Source organism: Phascolarctos cinereus, unplaced genomic scaffold (assembly GCF_003287225.1).
Source record: "Phascolarctos cinereus isolate Bilbo 61053 unplaced genomic scaffold, phaCin_HiC Scaffold_726;HRSCAF=1367, whole genome shotgun sequence".
Taxonomy (NCBI): domain Eukaryota; kingdom Metazoa; phylum Chordata; class Mammalia; order Diprotodontia; family Phascolarctidae; genus Phascolarctos; species Phascolarctos cinereus.
In genome coordinates this window covers 357,085,674-357,109,286 of record NW_027556098.1, presented here as the reverse complement: position 1 = coordinate 357,109,286, position 23,613 = coordinate 357,085,674, and the positions used below count along the sequence as shown (strand labels likewise).

The window sequence follows — 23,613 nt, the reverse complement described above, 5'->3', positions numbered from 1 at the left end:
CTATTCTTTCTTACCCAGAGGCAGCTTGTGGTACGGTGGATAGTGTGCTAGTCCTAGAGTAAGGAAGACCGGAGTTCAAATTCAGCTTCAGATATTTACTAGCTATGTAACTCTTGGCAACTCTTAACTTCTGTTTGTCTCAGTTTCCTCAAATAGGGATAATAGTAGCACCTATTATAGGTGCTGAGGATCAAATGAGATATTTGTGTCTGGTGCATAGTAGGAATATGCTCATTCCCTCCCTCAGCTCCTACCTCATGGTCCAGGCCCTTGCTTCACAGTCATCTCTCTCTCTGATATATCCTCACTCTCTCTCTTACCACTTGTTCTTTCCCATCTGCCTACAAAAGGCTCAGGTCTCTCCTGCCCTTAAAAATTTTTTCTTTCGCCAATTTACTCCCACTATGTAGTTACTGTCTCGTGTCTCCCCTCCTCTACACACTGGATTTCTTGAAAAAATTGTCTACACATGATGCTTCCACTTCATGGAACCTCATTAACCCTTAGCAATCTGGCATTTGCCCACACCCCTTGATGGAAACTTTTCTTTCCAAGGTCATGGATCTGGATCAATCAATTAATCCATAAGCATTTATCAAGCACCTGCTGTATTCCAGGCACTGTTCTGGATCTTAGTGATACAAATCCAAAGAATGAAACAATTCCTACTTTCAAGTTTATGTCCTCATGAGGGAAACAAAAAGTACATGTGTGAATATAGATAGAATCAACATAAAAAGAATAAATTCAAGGTAGTTTAGAAGGGGGACTCTAGTAGAGACATGAGGAAATGTTCCTATAGAAGATGGTGGTTAAGATGCATTTTGAAAGAAGAGAGGATTATTTGAAACAGAAATGACAGAGTACCTTCTATGCAAAGAGATTGCCTTCCTAATCATCAAATCTGATTACTTTTTTTTTCAGTCCCTCATTCTTTTTTTTTTTTTCCCTTTGGGTAGACAATGGGGTTAAGTGACTTGCCCAGGGTCACACAGCTAGTAAGTGTTATGTGTCTGAGGCAGGATTTGAACTCAGGTCTTCCTAACTCCAGGGCCAGTGCTCTATCCACTGTGCCATCTAACTGCCCCAAGTACTCATCCTTCTTAACTGCTCTACACCTTTTGACACTGTAGGCCACTCTCTTCTATTGGATATTCCTTGGCTTCAAAGAGAGCTCCTGGTACTTTTCCTACCTCTCTAATGGAGGAGAATCCTATCTCCTTTAATTCCATTTGACAAGAATCTATTAAGTGCATACTATATGCCAAGCATACTATATGCTAGGTCCTGGGGACACAAAGACAAAAATAAAAATAGTCCTGCCCTCAAGGAGTTTACATTCCAGATTCAACATGTGCACAGAAAATTAGGTATAAAATAAACATAAAGTAATTGGGGATGGAGAGTGGCATAGAGAGAGAGGGGGAAAGACAGAGAGACAAAGACACAGAGAGAGAGAGAGAGAGAGAGAGAGAGAGAGAGAGAGAGAGAGAGAGAGAGAATTAACGACTGGAGGGAATCAGGAAAGGCCTCTTATAAGGTCATAGTACTTGAGTTGAGCCTCGAAGGAAGCCAGAGACTTCAGGAGGCAGAGGTGAGGAGAGAGTCAGAGAGTCTTTCAGGCATGGGACACAGCCTGGGCAAAGGCATTATCTCCTCATTTGCTTCCTGACCACTTAATCTGGGGAATGCCTAAGAGGGCCAACTCTTCCTTTCTCTCTCTTCATCACTTCACTTGTTCCCAGAGCTTCAACTACCACCTCCATGCAAATGACTCCCGATCTCCCTGTTGAGCCAGAGACCCACAACTCCAGCTGGCTGCAGGGCATCTCCACTTGCATATCCCATTGGTACCACAAACCTAACATGCATCAAATGAAGCTCGTTATTTTTCCCCTCAAACTGCTCTTCCTTCTGACTTCACTCTTTCTATCAGTGTCACTCCTCTACCTTCCTTCACCTGTTCACCCATATTCAAAACCTTGGGGTTATCTTTGACCCTTCCCTTGCCTTCACCTTTCCTATCGAATCAGTTACATCTTGCGGATCCCCCTACACCATGTTTTATTTCTCTGTATCAGGAGATTGATCGGGAGACGGATCAATTGAGTTCTCCTCCCCTTCCCTTCCATGTGATGAAATGATAGACCCCCAGGGCTGACCACATTCTCTGGCTGTTCACTTGAGGGCCACGCACTTGGCTGGGATGCCATAGCTACTTCTGACTGATTCTAACAATTCGAGGGAGTTGCATCAAAGGTAATTGGCAGCAGAGTCAGCAAAGTACTCAGCTGTCTACAAAAACCGTGGGAAGGACTCTGCCCTCTTTGAGGCCTTCCATTTAGGACTCTCTAGCACCTTTTGTCTCCCATGGAATAGCAGCCAAAGGGAGATTTCTCTCCTCCTCTCTACTCAACAGCAATGGCACCTTACAGGGTAATGACAATCAGTCTGCACTTGCCTCAGTAAATCTGAAATGAGACCCTCAAGTCCTGGTACCTTCTTCTTTAATGTTATTTTTCCTGAGGCCAGGTCAGTGATCAGCAGTTTTCAGAAATTGGCCTTTCTGCTCTTGGTGACTGCTTCAAGAATTCTAAAAGTTCCTGAGGTGGATGCTAGCTGTTCTGGGAGATTTCCACAACAGCCATATCCTGGCTGGCTGGAGACCTGGCCCTTGTGAGTGCAGGCCTGACGTGAAAAGTGAAGCAGCTGTTTATTCTACAGTCCTACAATGTTGTCTTTATTCTCGAATGGGAATATGAGAGCAATAGGCCATCTGAGATTTTCTTCTGTGTCAATGCCCGGCTGTGTCTTGTGTCTTGAGCAGTTTCTGTGGTAGAGGTGATATGCTTTATGTCCACTGATTACCTCTCTAAGAAGGAATCCTATCAACCACATTATGGGGAGACACTAGACAGTGAGGGATAGCTAAGCCTTGTTTTAGAGATTTCTCAGGAGTTTACTCTGGAATGGAGTTACATTGAGCCAGAAAGAGGAAGGACCCTCTTTGCAGTCAGCCCCCCATCCCATCTCTGATGAATTGGGGTATTTGTGATCCTAGATCTGTTCCCCTTGGAGTGGAGGCCTTGGGCTGTAGGGTATATATCTCCTTTTTACCTCCTCTCTACTCCCATTCCACTGACCTAAAATGGGTCCCCATCACTTTTTTTTTTTGGCAATTGGGGTTAAGTGACTTGCCCAGGGTCACACAGCTAATAAGTGTGAAGTGTTTGGTCTGAGTTCAAATGTGAACTCAGGTCCTCCTGACTTCAGGGCTGGTGCTCTATCCACTGCGCCACCTAGCTGCCCTTCCCCATTACTTTTTATTTTGATAATTGCAATAGTCTTCTAACAGGACTTCCAGCTTCCAATCTCAGCTTCCTCTAATTCATCCTTCACAAACTTATTTTCTTTATGTATGGATCTTGTCATGTTACTCTTCTGATCAAAAACCCTCATTGGTTCCTTATTGCCTCCCTAAAGTTCAAATTCCCTCACAGAAGTTTAAGCTCCATCACAATTATCCATCACCCCCCTTTTCCAGGTGGCGCCATAGGGCATGGAATGCTGGGCCTGCAGTCAGGAAGGTTTATCTTCCTGAGTTCAAATCCGGTCTCAGACACTTAGCTGTGTGACCCTGGGCAAGTCACTTCACCCTGTTTGCCTCAGTTTCCTCATCTGTAAAGTGGGCTAGAGAAGGAAATGGCAAACCACTCGCATATCTTTAACAAGAAAATCCTAAATGGGGTCACGAAGACTCAGACACGACTGAAGTGACTCAACAACTCCTTTACCAGCCTTAATTCATGCTGCTCCCCTCCTCCTACACTTATTGGCGGTGGTGCATTTGTGGGAATCTGTAGATGTGCTTTCATCAGTGTAGGGAAGGCCCAGTGCGGAAATTCCCACCACTGATACAGGTTGTCAACCTATAGCTTTAAAGTCATCTGTAGGCACTGTGAGATTGTATGACTTGCTCACGTGTTAGCTGCTGGATTTGAACCCAGATCTTCCTAGCTCCAAGGCTTGCTCTCTACCCACTGTATTACACTGCCCTGTCCTCTATGCTCCAGCCAAACTGGATGATTTTATGACCCACCCCCCAAACACGCCGTGTGCTCACAGTTCCCGCTGCCTGGAATGACCTGCCTCCCTCTCTTTGCCTAGTAAACTCCTAATATCTTTTAAAGCCAACTCAAACTCCACTTCCAGGAAGCCTCCCATCCTTCCCCCACTTGCTAAAGTCATTCTCCCTCAGACTTCTCACAGCATCTGTTTTGTAACTCTCTAATGCATTCATCATACAACATTTTGCTTTAGAATTTTCTGTCAAAATGGGTACATGACTTAGATTTAGACATAAAGGGCGATACCATAAGCAAATTAGGAGAGCAAAGAATAGTTTACCTGTCAGATCTTTGGAGAAGGGAAGAATTTATTACCAAACAAGGGATAGTGAACACTATGAAATGCAAAACGGATAGTTTTGATTACGTTAAATTAAAAAGGGTTTGTACAAAGCTAATGCAACCAAGATTAGAAGGGAAGCAGAAAGCTGGGAAACAATTTTTACAGCTAGTGTCTCTGATAAAGGCTTCATTTCTAAAATATAGAGAGAACTGAGTCAAATTTATAAAAATACAAGTCATTCCCCAATTGACAAATGGTCAAAGGATATGAACAGGCAGTTCTCAGATAAAGAAATTAAAGCCATCTATAGTCATGTGAAAAAAATGTTCTAAATCACTATTGATTAGAGAGATGCAAATTAAAACAATTCTATGGTACCACATCACACCTATCAGTTTGGCTAACAGGCCAAACAGAAAATTATAAATGTTGGAGAAGATTTGGGAAAATTGGAACACTAATGCATTGTTGGTAGAATTATGAACTGATCCAACAACCATTCTGGAGAGCAATTTGGAACTATGCCCAAAGGGCTATAAAATTGTGCATACCTTTTGATCCAGCAATATCACTCCTAGGTATGTATCCCAAAGAGATCATAAAAAAGGGAAAAAGACCCACATGTACAAAAATATTTATAGCAGTTCTTTTTGTGGTGGCAAAGGATTGGAAATTGAGGGGATGTCCATCAATTGAGGAATGGCTGAATAAGTTGTGGTATATGAATGTAATGGAATATAGAAATGATGAACATAAGACATAATTCCATAAGAAATGATGAACAGGGGGCAGCTAGGTGGAACAGTGGATAGAGCACTCAGGAGGACCTGAGCTCAAATCCACCCTCAGACACTTAACTCTTACCAGCTGTGTGACCGTGGACAAGCTATTTAACCCCGATTGCTTCACCGAAAAAAAAAAAGAAAAGAAAAGAAAAGAAAGAAAGAAAGAAAAAGAAAAAGATGAACAGGTAGATTTCAGGAAAACGTGGAAAGACTAATAGGAACTGAGGCTGAGTGAAGTGAGCAGAACCAGGAGAACATTGCACACAGTGATAGCAACATTGTACGATGACCAGCTTTGATAGACTTAGCTCTTCTCAGCAATGCAATGATCTAAGACAATTCTAAAAGACTCACAGTGGAAAATGCTATCCACATCCAGAAAAAGAACTGTGGAGTCTGAATGCAGATCAAAGCATATTGTTTTCTTTTTTTTGTTTGTTTGGTTTTTTTAATTTTTTGTGGTTTCTACCTTTTGTTCTGATTCTTCTTTCACAACATGACTAATGTGGAAATATGTTTAATGTGATCGTACATGTATAGCCTGCATCAAATTGCATGTCATCTTGAGGAGTGGGGAGGGGAAGGGGGGGAAATTTAGAACTCAAAATCTTATGAAAGTGAATGTTGAAAACAAAAAAAAATAAATATTTTTAAAAAGAATTTTCTGTGTTTTATCCCCTTATTGGACTGTAAGTGGCAAATATTGGGTCTTATCTAAACTTTGAATGTCTTCTACTACTCCACCACCCAGTATAGCACTCTGCATATAGTAAGTGCTTAATTAATGTTTGCTGATTATGCTTCACCTGCCTGAGGACACACTTTCAGAGAATGAACTCCATCTTTTGTAGGAAGGTTGTAGGTTACATAAAATGATCATAATAGTTGTAGCTGACATTCACATAGAACTTTGAGGTTAGCAAAGTATTGTCTCATCTCATCTATAGAGAAGGTGCTGGCTGTGTGGACATAAACATGATCAGCCAAGGGGTAAAGTGGAATGTCCCCACCACCACTACCCAGTGATAGTTCAGAACAGGATCTCAATTGAATCTCTCTGAAAGGAGGAAGGCTCCAATGATCTCTCCAGCTTCCAACCATGGATGGGTTATGCACTCCTTCTTTCTTCCAAAAAAGAGAACAGGAAAGGACACTTTAGAAGGGAAAGGGGGCCAAATTCCTGCAGAGGAACCTTATTTTCATAGTTGTTTGGAGATAAAATTCCATATCTCTGAGAACAGGAAGGGGACTGCAGCTGTGCATGAAGGAAGCTAGCTATTAAAGGTTTTCAAACTTTCTCTGTGTCTGTTGGATAAATAGTAAGGCATGGAAGCAGGGGTACAGATGCAGCTTTTCAAGAGACTCCAATAACTATGAAAACCAAGAGCCACCTCTGCCAGAGTGATGAGCTGCCCCTGAATGGGCTGAGTATTTTTCGATAAAGGATGAGCAAGTGGCTAAACAAATCTGGCTAAGCCTGAGAATCATAGAATCATAAGTAGAGGTGGAGAAATGAAAGAGACAGAGGGAAAATATGAAGACAGGATGAAAAGTAGAAGCTGACAAAGACACAAGGGGTGAATGGAACGAGTAAGGAGGATATGGTGTTGAAGGAAGAGTGGAAGGAAGGAGAATATAGGGGCTGATATGGGATTGAAAGAGGAAAGAGAGATAGAAGGCTGGGAAGGGAAGAATAGAAGAAGGATGTAGGACTGGGAGGGAAAGAAGAATTTGGGGCAGAGGAAAAGGGAAGGAGGGAGGCATGTGGTGTTGAGAGGCAGGTGAAAGAAGGAAGAACAGGCAGAGGGGAAGAAGGGAGGCAGGTGAGGCTGAGAGGGAAAGGGGGGAAGAAGGTACTTGGGGCAGAGGGGAAGGAGTAAGTGTGTGAGGATTAGAGGGAGAAGGAGGAAGGAGGAACTTGTGGCAGAGGGGAGAGGGGAAGAAGAGAAGTATGCGGGTTTTTGAAGGAGGGGAGAGATGATGGAAAGAGGGAGAGCTATGAAGCTAGAAGGGAGAATGGAGAGAGGCAGCTGGGGGACAGAAAAAAGGAGGAAGGTGGGAGACAATGGGGACAAGGACGGAGGGAGAGAATTTGGGAAAACGGTCAGTGGCGGGAGAGAAGGGGAAAATGGGAAAAAGAAAAAAGGAAGAGGAAGCTAGGGCTGTGTCTCAATTTGTGTTTCAAGTCTCAGTGTTTTGCACACGGGCACTTAATTAGCCTTGAGGTATCTTACAACACATTAGCAGACTGAGCTAGACAAGCCCAGGTCGCGAGGGCAGTGGCGCCGAAAAAGGGCGGGACCGGGCCTACTTAAACCACGCCCCCCCGTTTCTTCCCGCGGGGCTGTAGCGAGCTGTCGCGTAATCCTCCTCTCCCGGGGTCAAGAGGCGCTGGGTACTGGCAGTTCTCGCGAGGTCTCGTGACGTCATCCGAGCGCGACGGCGGCGGCGACAGTGCCTCCTCCCCGTCAGCCTGCGCCGTGCTGTCTCACCGGTGAGCCGGCGGTGAGAAGGAACCGCAGGCAGGCCCGGCCCGAGCTGCGACCCGTCCTGTCCTGCCGCCCGCCATGGAGTACCTTATCGGCATTCAGGGGCCCGACTACATCTTGGTGGCCTCCGACCGCGTGGCCGCCAGCAACATCATCCAGATGAAGGACGGTGAGTGAGGCCGCGCCCAGCCCGGCCGGAGGGGACAAGGCGGGAGGGAAAGGGGCCCAGGCGATGCTCCTGGCGCCGCGGACCTTGCCGCCCTCTCCCCTTTAGGCGCCTAGGCCGGTGGATGGATGCTGTTAATGGGACCGTCGGAGGGAGGGAGCTCGGCGCTCTCCCCGGCCACCTCCGGCCTCGTCCGTTTCCCTTGTGCCCTGATTGGGGCATGTAGCGTGGGGGCTGTGGAAACTCCTTCTGAGTCTGAAGTCAGAAGACCTGGATTGGAAACCTAGCCCTGCGACTTCCTGTGTGACCTTGGACCGCAGGTCCTATTCCCTGTAGGTTTCCTTGTCTGTAAAATGAGAGCTTTGAACTCCCTTCCAGACCTAAATATGTGCTTTGCTCAAGTCATGTTGCAGATGCAGCTCTCTCTGACAGAATCTTGGATGTTGGCGAAGGGAACGACTCTAATAGTCTTACTATTATTAATAATAAAATAAAAAGACGTTTTTGAGGCTTTTTCTTCACAATTCTGTGTAATGCTGCAGGTATCATCACTGTTTTGTATTTGAAGAATCAGAAAAGGGAAATGACAACCAAAATCATAGTGATCTTGGGTGAAAGAGCAGGTTTTAGAGCCCAAATTTCTTGACATCCGGCCCCAAATTCTTTCCAGTCAGCTAGCATTTATTAATTACTATCATTACATGTATTAATTACTAAAATAATATTTTACACATATTATTTACTACGTGCCAGTCACTGTGCTAAGCAATGGGGATGCAAAACAAGGCAACTCTTTCTTCCTCCCCCACCCCTCCATCTCCACTTTGTCTCTTCTTTATTGACAGCTGAGACTAGGGATTGGGGCTGGACCTGTGATTTCAGTGGTATAGGGAACTCCTGGGTGAGCAAACTCGTCTTCCAGTACAGGTGGACACTTTTTTTTACTACATGCCTACAGCCCTAAGAGATTAAGTGACTTGCCAAGAGTCACACAGACACTGTGTGAGAGGTAGGGTTTCAATTACAGACTTCTTGGATCCAATTCTCATTCTTTCTGTCCCCAACAACAGTCTCTCTTGATTGATTTGGTCTACTTTTTTGTTTTTGAGTTCAGGTGGGGTGGGCATAGTAGTGAGAATTGCGTTGTAACTTAAGTGGTAACCACCCTATTAAAGAAAGTAATGGCAAGATTTTTGTGGTATTTATTTCACTTTGTCCTTTAAAAAAGGAGGGTAGGGAAGTAAGTGGGCTGTTTCCAGACCAAGTTTTGTTTAAATGACTAATCATAGATACATTGTCATTTGAAGGATGACTTGGTAGTATTGCTTTTAAATGGCTAGGGGTGCTGAACACAAATCGTAGGAGTCTACATTAAGAGTTAGAAGGAATCTTAGGGGATCACGTTTAGTCCCTATTTAACAGGTAAAGAAACTAAGGGAAGTGAAGGGACCTGCTAGAGGTAACACTGCTAGTAACTGGCAAGGCTGGGATTTGTTTGAATGCAGTTCTTCTGACTCCAGATCCAGCTTTCTGGTGAAGAATAAATAAATTGTTCTTCAGTTTCTTGAAGCCCTAAAGGTTCACTATTCTTTCTTTCATCACATAGTTAGAATAAGACCTGTAGGGTTTTTCTTGAGTTCCATTCATTCAGAACATGTTACTGTTTAATGGAGTAGGACCTTGAAAGTGGTATATTAATGGACATTTTATCAAGATATCTGTAAAATGGATAAAAATAAAAAATGAAAATGCTTCCTAATTTGGGGAACTTTTCTCTTGGAGAACATACTTCTCCCCACCCCCGCCCCTGCCCCCTAGAGATATCATGGTCTTGAATCTTTGTACTTTAGAGGTTAAGTCCTTTGTCCACCACGTGATTTGAGCATGAAGTAAGATTTAATTAGGATCATAGATATTTTTGACCTTAGAATGATACTCCCTTGTTGAGGAAAGTTATATTCTTAGACTGGACACAGCTTCAGGAGAGATGCATATGCACAATATTCAGCAATGCTTTGCACATAGCTGGTGCTCAGTATCATAACTGTGATAACTAAATGAGAATAGTAAGTAATAATACCTCACATTAATATGGCACATTTCACTTTTTCCAATATCCTTTTACCCAAGTAAAGACAAAAAGTGTGCCCACAGTGGTTCACCTGCTTCTCTCTTTCTCTCCCTCTCCTATCCTCCTTGAGTTCCAGTCTGAGCTTTACGTCTTAAGATGGATGCTGACAAACTGGAGTGCATCCAGAGGGAACAGGCCAGGATGGTGAGGGATATGAAAGCTAGATAATTTGAGGAACTGCTAGAGGAATTGGAGATGAAAGGAACTGGAAAACATAAAGCTTGAGGATGACATGATATGTCTTCAAAAATCAAAAGGTTTGTGTATGTAAAAAATGGATTCGGGGGGGGGGGTGGGACTCCAGAGAACAGAATGGAACTAATGGTTGAAAGTTATAGGAAGGGTTGCTTTGGGGGTTCAATAAAGTGAAGCATTTTTAAATACTTATAGGTTTCCCAAAAATAGAATAGGCTGCCTCATGAAGTAGTGACTTCTCTGTCATTGGAAGTACTCAAGCAGAGGCTGAGCAACTCTCAGGGATGCTGGGAATGGAATTCCTGTAGTGGGGGAGAATTTGGATTAGAAGATTGCTATTATCCTTTGATTCTGTAATTCAGAAAGGAAACCTTATTCCTTTTTTGTTAAAAGTCATATTAAGGAATCAGATGAAGGTGAACAGATGTTATAATTGGAGGGCATGTGTGTGGGGGGAGAAGAGTGGTTACAAAAACTTTCACAGAATAGGGTGTTATAAGTTAGCAAACAGCAACTTCCTTTAGTGAATCAGGCTTCAGTTATTTCGCTGGACTGGTGGGAGTATTTAGCTGAGGGAAAGCACATTGGAAAAAGTAAAATGTGCTATATTAATGTAAGATATATTTTATCCCCATTTCTGTCACAATAATGATACTGATTTAATACCAGCTCTGCTGGATTTTATAGGAAATAAAACTCCAGCCCTGAAGGAATTTACAGTATAGTTAAGAAAATGAAACATGGACCTAGAGAAATTTAAACAGTACCTGGAGTTATCACAGTGTACAAATAAAAAGTGTCACAGAGGGGCAGCTAGGTGGCAAAGTGAATAGAGCACTGGCCCTGAAGTCAGGAGGACCTGAGTTCAAGTCCAGTCTCAGACCAAACACTTGACATTTACTAGGTGTGTGACCATGGGCAAGTCACTTAAACCCAATTGCCTAAAAATAAAAAAAATAAAAATAAAAAGTGTCACAGAAGCTCAGCAGATGGAGAGATTATTTGTGGACCATGGAATTTGTGGGAGGAAAGAGGATTTTGAGCTGGATCTTAAAGGATGTGTAGGAATAAAACCACGTCTATAACCTTCCTCCATTTTCCCCCTATTTTTTTGCAGGCCTGATTTGTTAGAATGTGAGCTTGAGGGCTTTTGTGTTTTCTCACCTAGAATATTTTATAATTACTATTTTGTCAGGTAAGCTAAAGTGTTGAAAAATGGAACTTGGATTTGCTTTGACTTGCCATCTTGGTTCAGTCAAACTATTCTGTTGGGTGTCAGTGTCACCTGCTGTATTGCCAGCATATTTTCAATGTAAGTTAGATATAATTCCCAAAAGATGACTGATTTCCTAAAATGAAGGAAGACCCAATTGCTTGTTCAAGGTCCTATATCACGCTTTTGTTACCTTAGCATATTATGTATACTATAATACTATATATCTTTGGTCTGTCTAGTAGTTGATGGAGATGCTTGCAAGTTACCCTGATTGTTGCTGCAATAATCTAGTTGATTTTTCCATTCTTTGAAATCTTACATTACTGAAAGACTGTATATACTTTATACTTCATTGTAATAATGTAAATACCTTAGATTTATATAGTACTTTGTAACTATTTATCTATGTTCTTATTTGATCCTGAACAATCCTTTAAGATTGGGAAAGTCATTTATCCCTTTTGACCTTGGTTTTTTCATCTGTAAAATGAAGGATGGGACTCAGTGACCTGGAAGGTCCTTTCCAGCTCTGAATCTTTGATTCCATGATCCTTTGAGAGGTGAGGTATGGTGAATTAAGAGCTGGCCTCAGACTCAGGAATGCATGACTAGGTTCACAGTCAGCCTCTGAAATGTTCTCGCAGTGTGATCCAGAGCAAGTCTCCATCTTTTAGTGTCTCGGGCAACTGTCTAAGCCTAATATAGTTTCAGGACAGTTATCTCACTGGTAATTCTCTATGCCAGTGAAATCACATATCCTCTTCTTTCTCCCTTTCCTCTTCCCCTTCTCCCTCCTTTGCTAGCTGCATTTTATTTATTTGCCTAAGTTCACATAGCTAAGTGCTGCAGAGCCTGGGCTAGAGCCTACTGCACTGTGGTAGTTCTTTGAGGTGTGTAAGTCATGGCAAATCCTTATATTTTTATATCTCCTATGGTTCCTCATACAGTTCTGGGCACACTGTAGGTACCTAACAAATAACTTTTTACTTGTTTAAGTTGATTTTGCAATGAAAAATAGGAAAAATTGGAAATCTAGCTTTTCTTTTCTAAGTTATGACAAAAAATATTAAACTTATTTTGCAAACTGACAGGCTCCTTCAGCCTGTGTAACAAACATAGTTAGGTTTTCTGTATTTCCAGTCCATACAGATATGACCTTGAGGCCACATATTAGTAATTTTGCATTTACATTTCACGTGTTTCCCTCTAGCCCTACCCAGCCATATTAATGGCAGTTTCAACACTCAAATATTTTCAAAACTGTTTAGCAGCAGCATTATGCTCTCCAAATCCTATTAAAGGATTGGGACATTTCAGAAGCTTTCAAACATGAAACATGTCTTCCAGGGAAGATTATTCAGCAGTATTTGAAAAATTGAAAGTGAAAGTGAGAGTCGGATAGGGAGATTATGTTTTACTGAAGCCCCAGCTTGAATGTGAGAAGTTATGTTCCTTAGGCACTAATGGCTGCCTGAATGTTGATTTCTCTCTAATCTGAACAAGAATCTGGAATAACCAAATAAGATTTGACTATTTGAATTTTTTTGGAAAGTATTTTTATCTGATTTGTTGTTAAGTTTCTCTTTCGTGTATGCTTTGGGGGTGATATTAGTTAATGGTTTTTATAGTGATCTATATTTTCAGTTATTTCTCCACAAATTTCCATCAGTAGTTACTCTTTTACCTTTTCAAACGTCATTTTCTTTTGATGTCTTCTTAATTTAGATGTAGCATCACTTTTCTCTTTGCACCTTCAAATTCTGTCCCTACCTTATCTCCTCAAAACTAAAGCTTGATTTGACCTCTTGAAGAAATTCCCAAGGCATTGGTTATCATGAGCTGAAGGATTGTTTTCACACTTTTGGCATAATTCCTGCGATTCCCTTCAGTGATTGAGTCCTGAATATATAAAAGTATTTCTGATTTGTATTTGTTGCTTCTGGAAGTTCTGTGTAATTTCCAGTGGCAGATGACATCAGTGAAGTGTGCTTATTCTTGAAGGCATGCCATGAGGGATGTGAATGCTGCCTAACATTGTAGAAAATATTGTCTTTTTAAGGGTCTGTTTTTGCTTAGGGTTTGCATTTGTTGGACTTGTACATGATTTGTGATGGTGAATGTGTTGTTATTTTCTGAACAGATCATGACAAGATGTTTAAGATGAGTGAGAAGATCTTACTTCTGTGTGTTGGAGAGGCTGGAGACACTGTGCAGTTTGCTGAATACATTCAGAAAAATGTGCAGCTCTACAAGATGCGCAATGGTAGGTAGTCCTCAGAGCAGGACTTCTGTGCCCTGGCGTTTCCTATTCGTAGACTGAGGAAGTTGAGTCTTTGGGAGTGCTTGAAGGTAAAGGCCTGACCTGTTCACTTGAATTTCTCATCAGCAAATGGTTATTTAGCACCTGTTATTTATAAGATTAGTTGATTGCGTAAGTTTATCTTATCTTATTGCTGCTGCTTCTTAATACTAAAATGCTTGCTTGATTGCGATGAAATAAAAACTGATTTAAAAAATCAACTACTGACAAGAGACTTGCGTCACTTAAAAATGTTATACTTGGGTTGAAATCACTTAATTTAACTGTTTATATTGATATTCAGTGTTACGTTTCTGATTTTAATAAAAAGAACAGTGGACATCAGGAAGTTTTGCCCCTTAACATACCTAGTCTGGCTCTCTACATCAAACTTTAGGAAACTAGGCCTCATAGTCAGGGTATGAGTGAGCAGTGGTGAGATGAAACCCCATTCAGGCCTAAGAAATGATGACGAGATTAGACCTACAAGATGATATGAAGCCAGGATCTGACAGGCTCCTTGACTTGATATGTTTAGTAATCCTTAATGCTCTTTTGTGAAGCTAGCTAACCTCATTATATAAAAAAGAAATTCCAGAGTCTGCAGTGTAACATTTGTAGTCAGACGTATGAAGTGGATAGAAAAATAGTGTTTAGAAAGACAAGGACTAAGAGGTGCTGATGTTTTCGAGGCCAGGGCTCTTGTCTAATAGGAAAGGCCAGCTTTCAGGCACAAAGCACTTTGTAAGGGCATCGCAGCAGGGAAAACTTTTCTAGACCTTGAATTATTCACAGGTATATTGTTGAGATGTGAACTGGAAAGGAATTTGATTTACATATTAAAGCATCTGTTAATTCTTTACAAAAGTATTCAGTAAGATGCATTAATATAACTTTCTGAGCAACGGGCTTGGGTAACATATGTGAAGCTCATATCCTCAGATGAATTGAAGAATGAGCTCCTTTTTTTTGTTTATCACAGTGCTTGTCATAGACCAGGCATTTAATAAATTTTTGTTGAATTGGGGGAAAAAAAGAATAATTTTCTTTTTCTGTAGATGAATAGTATCTCCAACAATATTTTTCTTTCCTGTCCTAATTATTGGATAGTTTTAGTCTAATAGCGTCTGTTTTTAAATTATTAGAAAATCAGTTTTTAAAATTTCTTCATGTATATTTTAACATTCTCCAAACTAATGGTTTTATGTTTAAAGTGTTATTTTTTTCTAAAAGTAAGTCATTTCTAAAGATGTCCCAATATCCCATTTCTTTCCTAGATTGATTCTTTTATAATAAACTTTTCAAGTTGCCTCTTGAAACTTCTCGTTCCTCTTATGCTTACATATGTTTGTGTCTCGTTTCTTGAGTGAATGAAACCATACAGTACAGAAGGTGATCACACTGGTGACTTTAAACAAGTTTGTGGATTTGATGCCCTTACAGATCAATTCATATTATTCTTACTGTGGCTGCAGACTTCACTATTCTCACCTTCACAAGGGGAAGGGGCAAGAAAGCCCATCTCTGCCCCTACCCTTAGAAAAACAGCTCAGAGTCCATGATGCCCTACCCAGGGTGGATCAGTGACCTCATCTTGATAAACAAAAGACAGCATGTTTCTTTCATGTTTTTCTGGTCTGAATTTCTTTGTAGCCAGGATAGAAGAAGTGTGGGCTGGATGACAGTACAGTTAAATAGATTGGTAGCTAATTAAATAACATACCAAGAGAGTGTTTGATTATTAGATTATTCATTGTAAACCTAGAAGGAGGTTTGTATTTGAATTTCATGGCTACTCTGTTCTTGGCCCTTCTTCTTGTTCATCATTTTTATCAGCAATTTGGAAAAAGACAGACTTGCTTATCAAATTTATGGATAACATGAATATGGGAGAGATAACTAATAAATTGAATGACAGAGGAAGAAGCCAAAAATTTCAACAGGCTGGAATAATGAACCTATAGCGCAGCCCTTTGACTGAATCCAAACTTCATAGAACAAATCCCCTTAATAAAAGGATTTGTTCTGTAAAACTTGAACTTAGTCAAAGGGTTGCTCAAGGACCTAGAAGGCCACAGGTTCTTCACACCTGATAAACTAATGAAATGTATTTAACAGGAATATATGTAAAGTCTTAGATTTCAATTTTTAAAGAATCATTGTACAAGCAAAAAATGGGAGCGACTTAGCTTAACAGTTTATGTAAAAAAAGGATTAGGGCTTTTAGTTGACTGACAGTTCACTATTACTGGTGTGACTGCCCAAAAAGCTGAGCCATAGCCTGTATAATAGAAAAGTGTCAAGCAAGGGAAAGTGCTAGACACACGGTATCTTGCATACTGTTAAGACCTTAGCAGCAATATTGTGTTCTGTTCTCTGTCTTGTTAGATTGTAACCTAATTGGGGGGCACCGCTAAGTGATACAGTGGATAGAGTACCTTCCTTGGAGTCAGGAGGACCTGAGTTCAAATCCGACCTCAGACACTTGATATTTGCTAGCTGTGTGACTTTGGGCAAGTCACTCAACCCCATTTCCTAGCCAAAAAAAAAAAAGTTATCTAACATGAGCATACCTTATTTTATTATTTTATATCTTGTCTCCTCTAGTGATCGAATTGAATATGATTTGCCACTATTTTAATACTCAAAACTGTTTACTTTATGTATCTGGAATGGCTAAAAGAGTGTGATAAAGAAAGCACTTGAGGTATGATAGGGTTACAGGAAAGGTTACCTCTATGTCTTTGTAGGGCTAGTATATGGAGAAAGTATTAGACGTTATAGGATAGAGTTAGGAAGACCAGGTTTCAAAGAGGCAGATTGTGGTCGGGTGTAAGAATTGGATTTCTAATAGTTAAGAATTGTCCACTAATGACTTTTTTATAAGATTGGGTTTCTCATCACTGTGGGTTTTTAGGGCTAATGATCATCTGTCAGGGATGACATAGAGAGGATTCCTACCTGGAATGTTAGACAAAATGACCATTAAAGTCCGTTCATAACTTTTTAATAGTGTGGTTCTGTATTTTGAATATTAGACATTGGAGAGTGTGAAATTTGACTGTATTTAACCATTTAACTTCAATGCAAGTCTGAATTTTTGTCTCCTCCACTAGGGTATGAATTGTCTCCCACAGCAGCAGCTAACTTCACACGTCGAAATCTGGCTGATTACCTCCGGAGTCGGGTAAGGAGTATAGATAGGCAAGGCTAAATATTAGGGGAAGGGAGGATTTTCTTTCCTATTTGCAAATCTCCTTCTCCACACAAGTAGTCTGTATGTATTGCTTCACCTTGATGCAACTTTCCCCTTTGGCACAGTTTTGGTCTTTCTTTCTTTAGATTTGTTCTGTGTTTTCTACAAATTTTTTAGGTGAAATCTGGAAAGCACCCCACACAGTCCACCTGAGTGACAGCTTTAGGCAGAACACACCATAACTTGATATATTTTGGGGTGGGCTTTATTTTTGAACTGTGCACTAATTAACTTGTTTCTATCATATAATTAAAATCCCTACAGTACAGGTAAGCTGTGTCTAAGCCCTTAAATTATCCGAGTTTTCATTCCTGCCAGACTTATAAGCAAGTAGCTATCCCTGTCACTGATGTTGAAATTCTTAGTCTTATATGAATTTTTCTACGACTGTCACCATCTGGAACTGGCCTTCCTCCATTGGGTTCTGGCCATGTCACTAGTTTAGTTTGTGTCTCTTCCACTTTTCAAAATACACTGTTAGCTTTTGAATGCATGAGGATTGTGTGTAACCACCTTATAGAATGTTGCCAGGAAAGCATGTGTGATTGCTATAATATGTATTTTCCCTCCCTTAAGGGACCGTATAGCTGCATTTTTAGCATATGACCTCACTGCCCCTTGTTTTTTCATCTATAAAGTCTAGAAAACTTACTAAGCACAGAAGAGTGCTAAGAAAAGAGATTTTAATGGTTCCCATTCATATGGTTTTCACAAAAAAGCATTTTCCTTAATTTAATCTAGGCAGCATCCCATTGAGGCCAGTGGTGCTTGACTCTGTTTAATTGATAAGTAGGAGACAACAGAATGGCATAGGACTTGCCCAAGGTTCTATGGCAAGTCTGAAACAAGCCTGAGATGTACACAAAGTCCTCAACCACAAGTGTGAAGCTGTAACTTCTTGGGGGTGATGACTTTCTTCTCTTGGTCAGTCCTAGCTTTTGCCCTTTTTATATCTTTTTATCTTTTAGCTTATAAAATGTGTGCATCTTCACCAGTACCTCAAAAATCTTGGTAATGGTGTGTTTTCTTATGCCTAGGCCAGATTGTGTGGTTTGGTTTGGAACAATTTCAATATTATCTGCCACGTGAGCTCATATTGTGCAGCTGCTTAAATTACCTGTTGCAGTTATAAAAACAAATTGGGCAGATGCTTTGTAGTCAAGTCTAAGGAGATGATGTTGCAGCTCTTCAGGGTCATGTATTTTTGTTCCTCATAACACTTCTTTCTGGGATTCTCTTGAGAAATGGAGCTTCTCTTTCTCTGAGTGTTAGTTTGAATACTAGGTGAGTTCTAGACTCGAATGGAAACAAAAATTCAATTATGGGTTACATTAGATGGGGGAGTAGGAAAATTCAGAGGACTTAAATGAAAACCCAAAAACATTACCTCTTTCACTTTCATAATTGGAAAATGAGTCCAAATCCCAGCCATGCAGAAGTTCCTTGTGATATTTAGCAGAATGTAAGATGTGACTTGCTTTGTAAAATATCTCTCTGACTTATCAGGCAAATTCCAAATTACACCTTTAGGCACAATAAACATTTTGTTGTAAATACCCTGGTATTAATAAGTGAATTAAGCTCCTTTTAAAATCGAGATAAGACTGGCAATGCAAATGCAGTGGATCCATTTAATCTTCTAGCAGCTAAGACGTTTGATGTACTTAGCAAAAGAATCTCCTTTGTAGACAGTGACATGGAGCTTTAGTAATGGGGTGGGGGAGGGAGAGAAGAACCAGTGGTGTTTATAAGGGATAAATTTTGGTATGGCAACTGTCAGCAGAGAGTTTTACAGGTGTCCAAGCTCTAGGATAAGAAATGCATTTTGGAATGACCAGTCATTATAGCTAAGTGGATTATATTTTTAATTACTGGCATGAGGGATTTGATATTTTGAGTCAACTTTTGAACATTTTTATTGAAAATAAAAAAGAGATTCTCAGCTCTGGGGATCCTATGGTTGAGGATGGGCTGATGCAGACTAATAAATGGCTACTAAAATGTCAGTGTGTGCTTAACATTAGAAGACTTTTGCGAAGAAGAGGAGACTCGGGAATGTGAAGGTGTGGCAGTGCAAGAATTGGAGAAAGAGGAATGATGGCACGTGAATGGAAAAACAAAAAAGAAGAGTCGGAAAATCAGAAATGAGACCTTTAGGTTTGGACTTAGAAGGCAAAATGCAAGCAGTCTTTCCTTTGTTTAATAAACTTATAAACATAATTGTGTTATTTACATAATATGAAATTGTTACATAATGTTAAATTTGCGTGATTATTATTAAACATATAAATGTTTCCTTCTGAGATAGCAAGTTTCCTCAAAGTGGGAAAGGGTGAAAAAGTTTCAAAAGTTTATTTTCAAAGCCTTTAGGCTCGGATTTGACTTGGGCTGGGAGGAGACATTGAACTATGTGGGACAGTATACTTAAATATTTGAAAGGCTGTCCTGTAGAAGAGAAATTTGAGGGGGGGTGGGGCAGCTAGGTGGCCAGTGGATAGAGCACCAGCCCTGGAGTCAGGAGGACCTGAGTTCAGATTCGGCCTCATACTTTTAACACTTACTGGCTGTGTGACTCTGGGCAAGTCACTTAACCCCAGTTGCCTCACCAAAATAAATAAAAGAAAGAAGAGAAATTAGGCTGGTCGGTAGGGGCTGCAGAAAGGAGAAAGTTTTAACAATTAGAAGTATCCAGCTATAATAGAATGGGAGGGGTGGGCTGCCCCCAGAGGTGTGGTGGCTTCCCTGCCACTAGAGCTTTTCACACAGAGGTTGGTTGGCCACTCCTGGGGTCTCTTAGAGAAGATTCTTATCCAGGTATGGGTCGGATTAGATGACCTCTGAGGTCCTTCCACCCCTGGAAATGCTTTGCTTCTGCCTCTCTCTGATTCCACTATTGATGCTAAATTACTCCATCATCAAACACCTGCTGGTCAGCTCTTTAACGAGACTGATTTTTTTAGAACAACTTCATAATGATTCTTGTAGACATGCTTGACAGTATACAGAAGGTAAGAAAAAAAGCTCAGAGGCTTGTTTTGATTTTCCATTACTTTTTATGGCAATAGTAAATTTTCATTTCTTATTTGAAATTAATAATATGACACATTTAGAATAGCTCATCTGAATACCCTCAAGGTATTCTTTAAAGAACTTATTTCCCTTTCAAAGATAGGAAGACTCAGGTATAAATTAGCAAAATTCAATGCCCTTGTAGTAAAGTAGCATTGTTGGCAAAGTTTGAGATAGCAAGCAGTACTTGATATACATATATTCTAATTAAAATGTCTTATATCCACTGTTCTCTGTTACATATACTGCTACCAAGCACACCCCAGTGCCTTTTTAGAAACCTATTGATTGTCAAAAGTATTCCAGTTTGTCATAGGCCCATGCTACTTGTAATGTGGTAAGTGTAAATGATAGCAATGAAGAAAAACCAGGAAAATCTCATCCTCTTTTACAAATCTTATCCCAAGCCAGCAAACACTCCTGTGATTCCTTGAAAGTTGAAAGAATAGTCATGAGATCTACAGGTATTAGATATTTCAAAAAATGGCCATAGATTGTGTCTGTTTCAGGATTAGATTTGCCGTGGTCATTATTATATGACATGTGATCTCTAGCCCTGAAAGAACCATGTGACTATTGCCCTGGCTGCTATAAGATTAAGTCTCTGTATTGGCCACCAGAGCAGTTGTGCCATCCTCATGCCTCCTGTGGCTCACACAAAAGATTTGTCTGTTGGTTGCCCAAGAGATTGTTTGTTGGTGTCAGAGAAGTCTTGTGACCTTGTGAACAGATGGCACAGGTGAAAGAAACCTTGACTTTACATGTCCTGTCCCCTCACCACCAGCAGCCATTTGTTACATGTGATTAAAAACATCACTAACGAGAGTAATTGAACATGCTTTTTGGCAAACACAGTTAGCAGGATGTGACATGACGCAGCACTGCCTTCTTCCTCTACGTGCCATCTCCCTCGAGGCCTGATCCTCTGTGCTCACCCCCGTCTGCCCCGTGCCCAGGCTTGCCTTCCAGCTCACCTGCTCCAGATGGGCAGCACAGTAGGGAGGACACTGGCAAAGGCAGATGTGTTTATTTACCGGAGACAGAACTCTGTGCTGTTACAGATGGCAGTGCCTGGGAGCAAATGGCAGCCTTTGACACCATTTCTACTGCCACCCAGCCAGGGCATCTTGACTGTCAGAGTTAGCTTACTTTCAGTGGCAGAAAGAGGAAAAAACCAGATGAGATTTCTCAAAATCCCTAAGTGAGCATGGTTCTTCTGACCTCCTGACCCTGAACAGCAGCCTCCCCACTTCCCCACTCTTGGCCTAGTACTAGATTCTTAGGTTGGCATGACTTCTTTGTGAGACCATCTATTCCTCCTATTTCTTTCTTAATAGGAAGTATTTTGAATAGTATCATCCAAGTGGAATTACAGAAGCACATACTTGTGTTATAAATGCACGTTAGAGATAAGCTTGTTTTGTCAGTTTGAAAAGCCCTCTGCAGAACATATGTGCAGGCCCAGGTCATTTCCCATAGGGAACCTCTTAGGATTGGGAGCAGCTTATGTTAACCCCACTGGAGATGCCACTGATATTTTTAGTGGGCTAATTTTTTTATCCAGCTATATGGGGACAGATGTGCATTGAATTGGAGATGGCTTAATGTGACAGCATTTTGCACTTAAACAGTGTTTTTTCTCCTGGGGAAATGAGATTTTGAACAGTAACCCTTTTAAATACATTTTGCTTTTCCTGTCTTTGTAACTTGCCTAGTCCTATACATGTTGATATGTATGTTGATTTGACACAGTAATAAAATGTCTAAAGTGACTTGTCTCTGAAAGCTGCTGGCTTATCTAGGAGTCTCCCACCCTCCTCCTTTTTCTTTAATGTGATGTTTTTCCCAACCCTTATTGCTGATAGTTAAGAGTTTGCAGGTGTAAAGTTCTCCCTCCTGCTCTTCCCCATCCCTCTCCAGGGGGTTGTATGTGAGAAGGTGTTGCTTTCTCACTTAGAGAGCATGTATGTGCTACCCAGTTGAATGCCTACTGAGAGCAGAGAACCCCTGGTTCCTCATTGAGTAGAATTATCCCATTGGAGGGTTGAAATTATGTTGCCCTATAATGTCACCTTGCTAGTAAAGACCTTCCTGTCTTCAAAGAGAGACAGCTTTTTCTTATCAGTCATAAGGTGACTGCTTTAGCTATGTTTCCTACTGAAACCTGTATTGTTTTGGGGGGGGGGGTTGTTTTGTTTTTAAATAGCGTGTCTTGAGGATGGCTGTATCCTGAAGCATCAGAGGGTGTTGGCTTAACTTAATAAGAGAATTATATTGTTTTGCAAACGTTTGTCACAAATGATAAGTTGTCGCATGCTTCCATCTTGAGGCTGTACATTTGAATTAGGAGGATGGGAGCCAGTCCAAAAGGAAATCAAGGGAAGAGAAAAGTCTTCCGTGGCTGGTCATGATTTTGTTTTCAGTATTGATCATATACAACCTACTGCACAACCAGCAATCTGTGACTGATACTGTTAGCAATATGTTAAGCTAAACATCTTGCATCTACAGGCTGAAGTGCCTCCAGTATTTACTCACTTCCCCATGGCCAGGGAGTCACTTTCTCTTCAGGTAGAATGTGAGTACTCATGGCCAGTTAAGCTGTGGAAGTGGATTGTGTTCAATATATTAAGCCAGGTCTCCTGGGATGGATAGGGTGGCGTGCTGCCTGAGAATTTCATGTAGATTATTTGCTTGTCATTATCCAACTAGAAGTTGTCCATTTCTGTCTGTGGATTTATCAGTGTACACATTACTTTACATTTAATTGGCACAAGTTGGTATTTTTCAGCAGGTGTACCTGCTGTCCCAGTCACCTTCCACAGTAATGTCAGCTAGATATTTGGCTCATGTAGATGAGTCAGCATTAAAGTAACATCCTCATCGTTATGTATATTCCTGCTTAACATTCATTGCTCACTAGCCCTTCCTTCTGGCGTACAGTTCTGTCATAAAGCGTGGTGTCTGGCTGTAAAATTTAGAATTAGCTCATAAGGGGTGTGGATGGGTACATTTTCCCCATAAGTTAATATTTAATGGAAAAAGAACCAAAATGGCCCTTTTGCAGATATTTCATTTGTTTTTGCCATTGGATACAGTCATTTGCTGAGTTTAAAGCAGTATTTTTGATTAGCAAGTGAAATTAATGTCGAAAACAAATACTGTGTTAACTAGTTGGTATAATAAGGCAGCTGTGCCCTGTTGTATCTCAAGTCATTAGATTTTGAAACTCTTCTAATTACCATGTGGTTCCAGTTTTAATAAGTGAGTTAAGCAAACTCAGGATTAGTAATGGTCAGAGTTATAAAATTTCCAGAAATTTTGAAACCATGAACAATTAAAATAACAACACAATAAATCAGATTTTTCAGGAAATTGAAATACATATGGTCTTTGATTTTAGTGTCCTTTTTAGGCCTTAGAATGACTGCATTTGAGAGTAGTTGGGGATCTTAGGAAGCATTCAACACAATCCTCTTCCTTTGCAGAAAAGGAAACTGAGACCCATAGAAAATGACTTGCCCCAGTGTCAAGGAAAGGCAGGATCACAGTATATGAGAGTAGAGTAGGGTGGGACTTTAATGATAATCTGGTTCA

At 40.7% G+C, this 23,613-nt stretch overlaps 1 protein-coding gene across 1 annotated transcript in view; it reads left to right on the top strand.

Moving 5' to 3' along the window:
• Positions 1 to 7,625: 7,625 nt before the first annotated feature.
• PSMB2 (proteasome 20S subunit beta 2) overlaps positions 7,626 to 23,613 on the top strand; it is a 33,925-nt gene continuing 17,937 nt past the window's right edge. The window contains exons 1-3 of the mRNA XM_020983694.2: positions 7,626 to 7,853; positions 13,533 to 13,655; positions 16,808 to 16,878. Of these exons, the coding sequence (XP_020839353.1) occupies positions 7,763 to 7,853; positions 13,533 to 13,655; positions 16,808 to 16,878 (285 nt within the window). The 5' untranslated portion in view covers positions 7,626 to 7,762. The remainder of the gene's footprint in view (positions 7,854 to 13,532; positions 13,656 to 16,807; positions 16,879 to 23,613) is intronic.